Here is a 13,507-nt window from a genome sequence, read left to right on the forward strand (position 1 = left end):
ACATGGGTTACTTTCTTTGATCCAGCTGTGTTTCACCACATTTGTAGAAGTTTGCAGAAACTTTGAGACCTTCATACTACTGTCAAACTTAGCTGAAATGAACTAATGGGATCAGAAGTTATGGGCAGACAGAAGGGACTCATCGGACAGACAAAAAGTATGATTGCAAGAACATTATTTCTTTAGGTAATGAAGCTAAGAGTACTCTTATTTTAAAAACACTATTTTTCATGTGCTTTTTAATACTATAAGCAATGATTTTGATAAACATTTTCCTTCTGTTTTGTAAGAGAAATAAAACGCATCATTCTCAAAGTTTTAGCCCTTACTCTTAGTGAGTATACTCTGTATATCACCTCATCACCTTAGGAAAAAAAATAATAAGGAACTGAGTTTTTAAATACATCTCACAGCTACAGTAGTCTTTCCTTCATTCCAATTGGTTTTAATAATGCAATAATTCTGATGCTTCTAGCATTTCAAATAGTTCAGATAAACCAAGATCTTTTTGTATAGGCTGTACTTGGAGAAAGTAGGTTACACTTACTCCAGTCTGTAAAAAACTGCTAACATTTTGCACTGCTATTTTTTCTACTCTGTAATTAGACTCAGGTTGAGCTCACGTGACATCTAATGCAGCCTTCTAGCCTGATAGGTAATACAATCAATCAAGACCCCTCGTGTACAGGCACTTTGCACACAGCAATTGCGATAGCTGTAACAACTCAGAAATATGCAGGACAGTGGAGAGATGCCTCCTGATTCCTCGCTGGTGGATGGCTTGAAGCAGCACCTCTGGCAGAACTGAGGCAGAAGCAGAGGAGACATTATTCAGTCACAGTAATCTTGTGTCTCAGGGACTCCCAGTCCATTTTTACATTGTACTGGTCACAGCTGAACGGATTTCTGACACGGTCAACTCATTACAGATGACAGGCCAGAATCATTAGTGCATTTTATTATTAAAATAAAAATACTATCATCAAAGGTTCCTACATCTCTTCCAATCCCTACTAACACCATGTAAATAAAATATTTGACGGACTTCTTTAATCTAAGAGGATACTATCTTTCCATATTGCCAGCTCCCTGGATCTGGGCAATGAATGGTAGGCTTTGGGTCCCGCAGCATAGTTTTTAGAAAGCCGTAAGGAGATGCACATTTGCAATGGCTTAAAATCTGTTTATGTCTCATTTTGGCTGTAACACAACAGCTGTCCGGGAGCAGGTCTGAACTGACTGCAGGAGGAAGCCCTAAAGGATAAAGAAAGGCTCTTTGAACCCTCTGCAACGCAGCTGCACAAGACTGAACAACGAACCTGGCACCCTTAATGGGAAAGTCCTCCAGCTAACCTCTCATCCTCTCCCTCTGACTCGGTGGCGCAGAGAGCACAAACACAGAGCAAACCGATGAGACAAGAAAAAGAGAGCCTCCTCACCCTGAGATAAGGGAGAGACTTCCAGCAGCTGGAGTTGTGCCCTAACCCCTTTGCGTCTTTGCTCCTGGCAAACCTTTGGGTTAAGAACAAGAGCTTCTGGGGGTGTTAGTGAAGGACAAGGGTGCGGGGCAGCGGTGGGTGCTTCTGGAGAAGGGTATTTGGAAGGACTATGAGGAGATCTGGAAACAGAAGGAACTTGCTATGCAAGTACATTAAAGGGATTTTTTATTACCCTGAGAACGTGTGAATGTGGCCATTTAGCAGGCCTAGTGCAACCTAGATAGGTATTAACAGTCAGGCTACAGTAGGGGAAGCGAATTCCCATCAGGGACTGACCTTTCCTTTAGAGCAGCCTGTGACAGTCAGTAAAGAAAATCAGCGCAGGCACACTGTTAAAAAAAATGCTTGTTTATTTATGTTGCCATTGATATCTCCCCATGTAACTGATCCCATGCTCGCTTAGCTCAGTCCTGACAGCTGCTCCTGTCAAAAGCCCCGCTTCTCACTTATCCACAGCAAATGATGCATCTTTAGGTATTTGTTCAGTGCAGACTTGGAAGCACAGACTCTCTGTGCTGTGCTAACCTGTAAATGCGAGCTTCTGAGTTGCTCAGTATATGCAGTTTCTAAATAATCTCACAGGCTATTCACTTGAGGGAAAGTTCATTCCAAGTAAATTACTCTTAAGCAGCGAATATCCTCTTCAACCGCATGCAACTTTCTCTCTTATCCACATGTGATATTGTAACTATTAAAGGTGACCATAGGCAAAGATAAAGTGCATTAAATCACTAGGATATATGGACTGCAAATGTAATTTACACTTAGCTATATTAGAACAACTTTTCCTTTAAATATAGTTTCAAATAATCCTAAATAAGAGTATGCTTTAAGGAGCAGATATATCTTGTCAGTGGTTTAAAATTAGATCATATACTCTGCATGACTGAAATCTGCTCCTTATAGGATGTGCATGCACATGTGTGTGGGAGAAAGAAAAAAAAAAGATCCTCTTTTTACTACTCTCTTCATCTGCACTTTTGAATTCCAAAAGGGAGTTTTATACTAAACCAGAAGGGAATGAATTGTAATTAGATTTCGTTGTGGACCATCTTCTCTGAAATTCACCCTTTGCTAACTGCCTCCTGTCGCAAACCCTTCACCCAACAGTAAGATACTGAGCAGGCGAATACTTCTGCCAAAGAAAATGCACAAAGGTAAAGGCGTTTAAAGGCTTTGCTGAACTAGGTTGGCTATTACTGATCATCATGGCCCCACAACTGACGGCTTATCCGGAAAATCGTAACTACATCTTCAGCGCACTTGGGTGTTTCCACAGGCGGTTTCGGCAGAGCAGGAGGAAAGCCAGGTGATTAGCCAGCGCTGCTTCGGCTCCACGCAAGTGCTCCACCGGTCAGCGTTGAAAGCCACTGGATTAACGGCTTAGTTTTGAAGGCAGCAGTAGGAATTAGCATCTTGGAGTTAAAAGACAGGTGATGGACAAAACACCAAGGAAAAAAGGGAAGAAAGATTATGGCTACACAAGCATAACCAAGCAGCCACTGCAGCTGGAGGGAGGGGGAAGCGGGACGCGCTCTGTCCGGGCCGTTCCGGGCCCCGCGCGCGGGGCGGGGGAGGCGCGGGGCAGGCCGCGCCAGCAGCCCGGGGAGGGCGGCAGCACCTGCGGACGACGCAGATCTTGGCCGTGGGCCCCGAGGCCCCAGAAGCCAAAGTTGTCCGTTCCCGCCCAAACGCCGTGCCCTCCGCCAAGCACCGCCCTCCTCCCTGCCGGGGCAGCCCGGCTGGCCCCACGCCTCCCGCGGGGAGCCGGCCTGGGCCCCCCCGCCGCCCGCCCCCAGAGCCGCCCGAGGCAGGAGCGCCTTCCTCACAGCGGCACGCAGCCCTGACAGGCGTCAGCCCACACTCTGCGGATCCGGCTGCAGCTGCCCTCCCCCGGAGCGCCGGGCCTCTCCCGTCCCCCGCCGGCGGCGTGGGAGGCGGGGATACTTTTAACAGCCGGCACCCCCTCCTCCCCTCGGCCCCGCCGGCCGCTGCCCGCCGGCGCCCAGGCGCAGAGAGCGGCGGCGCCGCTCCGCGCCCGGCCAGCGGGTGTCGCTGCCGCACTCCGCGGGCAAGCCCTGCGCACCGCCCGGGCGCGGCGGGGTCCCCCCGCGGGCCGGTTCCCCGCCCGCCGCTCCCGCCCCTCGGCCGCGGAGGCGAAGCGGAGCGGCTGCCGGCGCGGCGGGCGGCTCCCCCGCCTCCACCCCGAGCCGAGCCGGCGGCAGGTGAAGCGAGGTGCCTCGACGCCTCTCCGCGGCGGCGGCACCGCCTCCCTCAGCGCCGCACGGCGCCGTCCTCCTGCCCCGTGAATGGCTGCCGGCTGACTGACAGGCGAGGCGGCCACACAGGGCGGCAGCTGCCTGGGCTACACCTATAAGGGCCGGCGGGGAAGGGGCGCTGGGTGGTGAGGGGCTGCCCGTGGCGGAGCCGCCCGGTGAGCAGCCTCCCACAGCCGGGGGCGGGGGTCCTCCCTCGGGGAGCCGAGCGCCCGCGAAGGAGGGCGCCCGCCCGCCGGCTCCTCAGCAGCAGCCCCGCCCGCCCGCCCGCCGATCCCCGCAGCAAGTGGCAGTCCCGCGCCGCGGGCCCCCCTCCTCTGGCAGCGGCGCCCGAAGGATGCGGAGCGGCGGAGCGCGGGCGGCGGCGGGGCGCCGCGGAGGGACCCGCCGCTGCGCCGGGCGCGGGCGCCGCCGCCCCTGCGCGCTGCGCTGGGCAGCAGCTCAGTGAGCGCGGTGGCCGCGGCGGGAGGAGGCACCGGCGGGCTCGCTGCAGCCGCTGCCGTCGCCGGAGGGGCTGGGAGCCGCTCCGCGCCGGCGGTGGGGCTGCGCGGCGCCCCGCGCTGGGGAAGGCGCGGGCGGCGCCGCCACAGGTGACTCGCGAGCCGGGGGCCGCTTTCCGTCCCGCTGCCGCTCGGCCGCCCCTGCGCGTTCGTCGTGCCCCTGCGCCGCGGCCGCCTGCGCGGAGCCCGTCTTCAGCCGCTTCGCCGTGCCTGCGCGACCGGCAGCGCCGGGGGACATGGCTTTGCTCCGGCTCCTTCTCCTCCTGCTCCTCGCCCCGCGGGGGCTCGGGGCCGCCGCCGGCCAAGGGCAGGCGGTGCGCGGCCGGGAGCGGGCGCTCAGAGGGAGGCAGCCTATTTTCGACCACATCAAGAGCCGGGAGCCTCCGCCGGCCCCGCGGAGCCGCTCTACGGAGAGCACCATCTTGGCGCAGCGGCTCGCCGAGGAGGTGCCCCAGGACGTGGCCTCGTTCCTCTACACGGGCGACTCCCGGGAGCTGCGGCGCGCCAACTGCTCCGGGCGGTACGAGCTGGCCAGCCTCGCCGGCAAGTCGCGCTTCACCTCGCACCCCTCCCTGCACGGGGCCCTGGACACCCTCACCCACGCCACCAACTTCCTCAACATGATCCTCCAGAGCAATAAGTCGCGGGAGCAGAACTTGCCGGAGGACCTGGAGTGGTACCGCGCCTTGATCAGGAGCCTCCTGGAGGGGGACCCCAACATCTCCAGGGCAGCTATCACTTTCAGCACAGAGCCTTTCTCCCCCACCCCCCAGGTTTTCCTCCAGGCCAGCAGGCACGAGAGCCAGGTCCTCCTGCAGGACTTGTCCTCCTCGGCTCACCGCCTGGCCAACGCCTCTGTGGAGACAGAGTGGTTCCACAGCTTGAGGCGCAAGTGGAGGCCACATCTGCACAGGAAGGTCTTAAACACGGGCTCCAAAACTTTGGAGAACAGCTGGAAGAGGAGGGAGAGCTTCACTACTGATAAGAACCACATCAGGTGGTCGTCGCCTTACCTGGAGTGTGAGAATGGGAATTACAAACCCGGCTGGCTAGTGACCCTCTCGGCGGCTTTCTACGGGCTGCGGCCGAACCTCCTCCCCGAGTTCAGGTAGGAGGAGTGTTCCCCTGCTTGCTTTCTGTTGAGAGGGGTGTAGGATGGGGTTTTGGTTCTGCCCCACCGCCCTGGGGAAGGGCACGCTGTGTCTCTAGAGTGACCTGGTCACCCCTTGCAGATGGGCTGCTCAGCCACACCGCAGAGCAACCTCAGGCCTTCCTGTTGAGCTCTACCTCCGCGTGCCTCAGGGAGCTGTTGCTCGGTAAAAGAATCGCTTCCACCTCTGTCTGTAAGGCAGCATTTGCTTTACCTGCTCCCATTGAAACAGGTGTGCACGGGCTTCCTGGCATCCTTCGGGGCGGGAGAGGAGAGCAGCAGTTGCCAGTTGTAGCTTACTTCTGACTGCAAGAGGAAGATATTTACTCAGGTGTTATTTCTTACTATACTGCATAATTAAAACCAGCTTGACCCCAGCTATGATTTTAACCAGCTGGGAAACAATGTTGTTATACAGGTAAACTGCCATTTCTGGTCTCCAGAGCACATCCACTGTGGGGTGCTCGAGCCTGGTCAGTGTGCTTGTAGGTAAATAAGTGTTTGTGACTGCAGTTCTGTCATAGTGCATGTGGCTACAGCCTGAGCTGGCAGTGGGAAAGCTTTTCTTAGGATACTCCCCTGTAACATAGCTGTGTAGCTGATACCTGGCATATGTAAAGAATTGCTTATTTTTTTTATTGCTGTTACCCCCAGGACTTTGCAGCTGGGCTGTGATTAGCAGAGAGGAGGGTAAAAAAAGGCCCATTCTTGTGTCTTCCTATTTTGACAGCAGAGAGGGATGTGCCTGAGGAATGATAGCAACGTATGGGGCATGGGATGTCAGACTTTTCCCACTGGCATTTCTGTGGTGGGGTTCATGGGTAACTCTGTTCCTCAGGGAACACCCACTGCCCAGAAGCAGCTGGCATTTGTCAGGGGTTGAGAGAGCACAGAACTTGCTTTCAGCTCTGATTCAGTAGTAGTTAATGATAGACAAGAACACAAGACACCAAAGAGATTTTGCCACACCTAGGTGGCCAGGCAATTGTGTATGTGAACACTGGTTGTCTTGGCTTAGTCTGAAATCCAGTGGGATCAAACAGGTATGAATGCAGTTGTGCATCCTTGGGGGAAAAAAATAAAAAATCTGCTGAATAGAGAACGGCTGATTATTTCTCTGTGGAATTATGTTTTGCCCTGAAATCCTCACACTTATGAGGCTGGTAGGGTTAAGGTAAAGTGAGCTCACCTGCAGGCTGTTTGTTGCTGAATTCCTCTCAAGACCAAAACCCAAGAATAGCTCTGCTGCAGAGCTCTTCTGGACCCTAGTGGGGGGTGTGTGATGTATGTCCAGAAAAGTTCGGGAAACTTCTTGTATTTCATTGAAATGCAGTGTTTCACGCTTGATGAACTTCAGGATGCAGACGAAAGCTAGTGTAGGCTCATATTTTCTTGTTAGGGATAGAGGTTCATATAACCTAAAGAACCACCAGGCTGGGGGTGAGGTGGCAGCCACTAACCAGCTGTCTGAGGACTTAGTTCTTGATATAAAGCTTAATGCAAAGAAGCTTTGATCTTGATTTCAGTTAAGAGAAAAACAGGTCTCTTAAACAGAGTCTAAAGCTTCACCCTTAGTTCTGTGCCAAGATCCTGTGATGTCAGGAAGCATCTCAGTGGTGCCGGTTTCTGCTGTGGTAGCTCTGGTGTGCAGAACACACCAGGTCCATTTTGGAGTAGCCCTGGCCAACCAAGGCAACCAGTAGAGGTCCTCCTGGGTGCAGTACGAAGCCCTGCCTTCACTTCCTCATCTTCCCAGCCTCTGCTTACCATGTGGGAGTCACTTCAGTTGAAGAAATAGAATAACCTGTTGTAACTCTGATACTTCAAAGGGCATCCGTTCAGTACATCTAAGCTTGGAGATCCTCTTCGTATTTAGAAGACCTTGCGATGGGGTGTGCTGTGCAAGTTCAAAGCGTTGTATTGCTGTTGTACTGAACAGTTAGGACAAAACTAACAAAGCTTTGTTGTATCAAAACCAGAGATGGTAAGCATTTCTAAGAAAATGGGTCACTATGTTTTTGGTGACTATATAAGGAAGCAGGTGGAAGAAGTACATATATATGTACATATTCTGGCAAGGCTAAATGATGGTTCCTGCGTGCCTAGTATGAGGTATGTTATGTGAAAGACGGGATTCTGTTGAAAGCTTAATATTTGGGATATTGAAAAAGTAACTGCAGCTACATAAGACATAGTATAAAAAAAATACACTTCTCACAAGACTTGTGGGATGTCTTAATATTTGCACAATATTTTCTATACTTGATAGGCACACTGCCTCAGTGTGCGTTCATAAGAGAAGAAATGGTTTAAAGTGTAAGCAAGTAATATAAAAATGTAAAATCTAATTTAGTTATTAGAACATTAGTATTAATTATTATACGGTACCTCTTGAAATAAGCTCTGTTTCCCCTCACCATCTGTCTTTGAGTGACACAATGATTTAACTTCAAATTCCTGTTTAAGGCCCATATGGTAAAAAGCAGTATGTATTAACCTCCATCTTTTGAGAACACTACATTGGTTCTCCCAACAAAGTACCTCTGAACCATGTTAGGAACATGTTAATGGATCAGTTTACATGCTCCTGCCATTTAATAGTCTGGCATGAGGTCATTGATGGTAATTTAGTGCATGCCCCTTTAATATTCTTCGAACTGTTTATGCACTTTCTTCTTTGCTGACATTAGGTTTATGGCATGGTACATTAGGGCAAGAGACATTCAGGAACACAATATCTTCATGGAAGAGAGTTCTTTTGGATTACAGAAGGAAAAGCCAGTGCTCCTGCTTCTTGGTATCTCTTCTGTTGCGGTAACAGATGGATATGTTGTGTGGTGTAGCAATGGAAAGAGTTTAATGAAGGCAATACTAATGATTACTACTGGTTATGTTCAGTACGTGCTACTACTGCAATGCTGTTGTCAATGACATTCTGGAAGCGCAGCAAAAAAAAAAAAAGCTTTGTTCTTCATGTCGTGAAGGCTTAGAGTGCCTCCTGCCAGAGGAAGCGAAGGGGGCTCTTGCAAGCAGCTTGCTGTCTGTCTTTAATTTCACATCCCGCCCTCTCCCTCCCCTTCCCAAGAGATGACAGCCAAACTGTCCAAAGTGAAGGCCAAGAAAGGTGAGAGAATATGGTTAAGTTGTCTTGCCAAGGCTAGCACTGTAGGCCAATACTGAGATGAGGTGGAGAAACCAAAGACAACTTGACTGTGCTGATAAATGTGCCAGAAACTGTTCAGGCCCCATGGAACCACATTAGCCCGGCACAGTGCTAAGCCAGTGGTGCTGACTGTCTGCCGCTTCTTAGCAGTGCTTGCTGGTGGTGGTGTCTGCATTCATCGGCCTTTGGTCCGCCCAAAGTGCAGGGAGGGAACGTTCCCACTTGCTTACAGAACACAGCGTAAGCTCTTATTCAGGAATGAGGAGCCACAGAGACTAGAAGTAATCACTTGGTGATATTAACCATTCCCTTTCACCTTTCTTAAAAAGTCTAAGCTGATGCAGTTTGCAGCTGGAATTCACCATCTAATGTGTCTAATCACTCTGCAACTCTAGTGCTGCAGAGGATAGAGCATGATAGCATTTGTCACTGATCTTCTGTGACCTTCCTCTGCTACTCCCTATTACATGATGAGATTGAACCATATTACGTGGTACATGGTGATCCAGCTGGTCTCTTTGCAGCCCTACTGTGGAAGTGGAAAGGTGTGAGAAGCTGCATGTCGTGAGTACATTTCCCCTCTAAAAGTACTCGCTTGGCCTCTGGAGAGGAAATGGGAGCTTTTCATTGCTTCAGCAGTCTAGGAGGCCAGCGGGGAGGGTTACTCCTTGATCTGGAAGAAAGATGTGCAAGGAGTCAGCTACTAGGAGCATATGAGTTTTTTTTAAAAAAAAAAAAAAAAAGTCCTCCGGGGTCACTATGTCCAATCTCTTGCTGTTACATGCCCACTTAATGTCACCAGCTGACCAAACTCCATCTTAAAAGTAGGTGGGTTTCCCTCTTGGCTGTCCAGTCCACTGGCATGCCAGGCCTAATGTTTGGATAGCTTCTTCTGATTTCTGATCTAAATTTATTCCCAGTCAGTTCTCATCCATTTATTCCTGTTCCAGAACTGCCTTCTATCTGAAATAGCACTCTTTGCTGATGTTTACTGCCCTGACCTATTTATAGGCAGCAGTCCCTTCTCCACCTTTGTTTACTAGACTGCACATTCTTTAGTCTCCTGTCAGAAGCTCTCTGTTGCCATGGTCCCTCTTCCCAAGTCTTATTCCAGTATTTCTTGAATGTGGTTAGTCAGATTCATGTGCAGTGTTTCAGCCTTGTGCAATGACATCAATTATCCCCAAAGTCTGATGAATGAATTGCTGCTTTTGCAGTTCAAAATGTTCTCTTGCATGCTGTTCTCATTTTCTTTAATGTTGTGTTGTAATAGTTCAACATTTTGGAAACTGGTCATTGCTCTCACACTGTTTTTCATCTAAGAGGTCAGAATATCTTTAGGGTACAGTGACACGTTTTTTTTTTTACCACCCGCCACTCCGTTCCAGCGAGGCCAGGTGAATTGTTGTGTTCCCCCGCCCAACAAATCCAGGGCAGTATTTGCAATCTTTTTTAAGGACTGTTGGGAGAATGCAATGGAATAATGGTTGTTTTGGCAGAAAAGAGAAAGGTCCACAATCAGCAAGCTGAGTAAGTTTGTGCGTTTTTTTTTTTTGTTTTTTTCTTTAATGATGTGTTCTGGAGCATTTGCAGATAACTTCATTCTGAAGTTTGGCTGAATCAAATGTTACCACTTAATATTTTTTGTCTCCTTGACATTTGTTCCTTATCTCTTAATTATTAGAAAGGTATTCCGTGGTGCAAAGATTAATCCTTATTGCACAGTTAAATGTAGCTGGTTTTCCCTAAAGGCAGTGTAATGTAGTGATTTCCACTGTACTATTAACAGTGACTTGGGCCACACCAGTGTTGGGCCATAATGGGGCTCTTAGTTGAGGAAACATTATTGAAGGCAAATTAAACCATGGACATAGAATTACATATGACAAATAAGTAATTTCTTAGGGAATATATGTGACTTCCTCTTCTGCCAAATATTTCACAGATATTAAATTGTTTGGTAAAATAACCATAAAAGTAGACATAAAAAAGAGAGATTATAAGAATTAGTAACTTTTTTCTTTTAAATATGGTTTAATTTCTTTCTTTAGCCACTATTTTTAGCTTCCACCCTAATCTCTCTTTAATCTAGTCTCAGTACAGAACTAAGAAAGAAAATTCATTTTTATTGTTTAAGGAGGCTTTCTAATTTTTTGTGACATGATACATTAGTTGTATAATCCTGAAAATACTTTAAAATGGTGAGGCTGACATTTTTTCTATAACGCGCCCTGGCCCATATAACATGATTGAAGGTGTGGGTGGATTTAGAACAGGTTGTAAAATTGAGAAAGAATAATTTATTTCCTGGAACTTCTGAAAGTTTGGGATTTATGTTCCTGAAAAGAGGTGAGAACAAAGAAATGTCTTCCTATGATTTACTGTCTGCTTATAGAAACCCCCAGTATGTTATGAGTATTCTCTAGACAATCAATTATGTCTGTGCCTTTTTTGTACGAGGTCATGGATAAGGACAGAAAACTGGATGGTGGTGAAACAAGAGGAACAATAAATAGGGATTTCTTTTTTAGAAATGTGATTCAGCTTTCTTCACTATTGGAGAAACAGAAGCGTGTCTTTGAAGAAAGATGTTAAACATGGCCAGAAGAGGACTGAAACACATACTGCATTTATGTCAATAATTATGTAGCACATGGTAAGCTGCAATAAAAGGAACTAGCTTTTTGGGTCAAACTGCTGTTTCCACTCCTCTGTTCTCTACCCTCATCCCCCTTGGGCAAGGCTTCCAGCACAGCAGGTTATCAAAGCTCTTTTGAAGGGAACAGACATGTGACAATCCTTACTATCTGAGATGCAACTCCAGGACTGTCACCTTCTGTTCTGTCTATTCATGAACCTGGGCTGAGATAGAGAAATGTTACTAAAGGTAAGAACAAAAGCATTGCTGTGTTAGGTCAGATGCAAGGCTTACCTAGCCTTGTCTCCAAAAGCAGCTTCTGGCAGGTACTTAAGGAAAACGTAAGAGCAATGGAAGTGCTGAATTCTCTTATCTTGGTTATATCCCATTTGCAGATAATAAGCAATAACAAAAAAAAAAGTTTTTCAGACTGTCTCTGAATGAGTGTTGATAGTAAGTATAGATTAAATTGACCTCCATGATTTTAATTTCCTTTTTAACCCATTTTTGTCTTCTGCAATGTAGTTTGGCATTGGGTTCCATAATATAATTAAGAACTGTTAGGAGAAAATAAATTATTTTCTGTTTTTAAATTTGTTCCATGAATCTAAATTCATTGGGAGATCCCAGATTGTTCTGATAAAAAAAACACTTTGGAAAGTGTTCATTCATCTTCTCTGTGTCAGTCAGATTTAGTTGTGGGTTATACTAAGTATTTTTATCAACTGCAAACTTTGTCACTGGTCACCCATTTGGGTCATCTGTGAATGCGTTGAACAAAGCAGGGATAGTTGTGGTGCCCAGCTTGTTAACATCCCTGCATGTGAAAGCTGACTTTTGTCACATTGAGACTCTCAAGAGCGGCTCAGAGGTTGGAGCCTTCCTGGCTCTAAAGTGTGCAGTGATGAAAAGAATTAATTTTCTGCAAAGGCTGTCTCTACTCTGAGCAGTTTTTATATCTTGGTTGGCTATTGGCCTTACAGATTCTATTTCAGGCTTCCTTTTTGAGGCATTTGAAAAGTTTTTAATTTGTAGAGCCTATGCTTTTAACATGCTGCTTCTAAAAATGTCTTTTAGTTTTGTCTTACATTCTTGTAGTTTTGTATGTTCCTTGCCCAGATTTATGCTTCTCCATTTTCCTTTTTTTAATGTTGGCTTCCACTTATTTTTCAGCTTTAAAATTCCCTTATTACCTTTAAATAAATCTTCAGTGTCAGAAGATTGGGTATAGTTAGGCTGGGGCCATCTCTTGTGTGTAGGATCCTTCTAATTCAAAAGCTTTTCTTATTCATAACCTTTTTTTTCCTTATATCACTTTCTATACTGTTCCTTGAGACCCTTTCTTTCCACCTGTCTCCGACGCCATGGATAGTAATGGGAGCATTAAAAAAAATATGCTGGTTTCTTACTAAATAGCTTGAATTTGGCTCCAAGACATTTTTTTCATAGGGAGAATCTAATGCAAGTGGTACCCCACCATCACTGACACCTCAGTGTTCCTGTATAAGGTAATGCTTTGTGACAGAGTTAAGATGCTAGCAGCAACTTAGACATCCTCAAGCAAAAAAAATACCACCACCCCTCCAAGTATCTAGGAAGCTCTCTGATGAAACTGTGGGGAAATTCCCAGAGAGGCGCAGCACTGCATGCCATAAATCTGAAGGCAGATTTAAATCTGAAATAATTCTTCAGACAATAGAGGATTCAGCTTTAAGTATTCCACCCTTGTAGTACTGTTCCAAATGGCCTAGAGGGATTCTCTTTGCAGGTGAATCTTGATTCATGTGCCCACACTCCTATACCTTACTCTGCAGTTAAGTTTATTTTTAGTGAAAGCTGGTTCTCCTGTGAAAATGTGTGCTGAAAAGCAGCAGTCATGCTATGGCTGAGGAATTAGGTAAGTCTGTCTCTGTCCTATTAGTAAGGAATTAGTGGTAACTGTGTGACCAGATCAAAATTACGTTGTATGTAACATCCCAGTAGCCTGTTGTCAGTCTGGCTGGGTGTGCAAAGGTAGTAGTTTTAAAAATGTCTAAGTGATGCAGAATCCTAAATCTTAACTTTCAAAAGCAACTTGAACCTGCAAAAGCTGTTGATTACCAGTAAGACTCATGGCTGAAAGTCACTTGTGAATTTAACACCAGGATTATTTTAGGATGCTCAGTTGACAGTATATTGAAGGAGCCTCAAGTGTCAGGTAGTGTGCACTGTTTGAAGATTAATATTCTTGAAAGTGCCAGCCTCCAAAATGAGAATGGTCAGAAAAGGTATCTGCCCTGAA

At 47.3% G+C, this 13,507-nt stretch overlaps 1 protein-coding gene across 2 annotated transcripts in view; it reads left to right on the forward strand.

Annotated features, from left to right (window-relative positions):
- The first annotated feature begins 4,372 nt into the window (after positions 1-4,372).
- The window catches only part of GPR158 (G protein-coupled receptor 158), a 209,280-nt gene continuing 200,145 nt past the window's right edge, over positions 4,373-13,507 (forward strand). For both annotated transcript variants that reach the window (XM_009469065.2, XM_087777028.1), the window contains exon 1: positions 4,373-5,383. In XM_009469065.2, the coding sequence (XP_009467340.2) occupies positions 4,512-5,383 (872 nt within the window). In that variant the 5' untranslated portion in view covers positions 4,373-4,511. The remainder of the gene's footprint in view (positions 5,384-13,507) is intronic.

The sequence above is a fragment of the Nipponia nippon genome, unplaced genomic scaffold (genome assembly GCF_047370975.1).
Source record: "Nipponia nippon isolate SJK-2023a ecotype South Korea unplaced genomic scaffold, ASM4737097v1 scaffold_1, whole genome shotgun sequence".
Lineage (NCBI taxonomy): Eukaryota > Metazoa > Chordata > Aves > Pelecaniformes > Threskiornithidae > Nipponia > Nipponia nippon.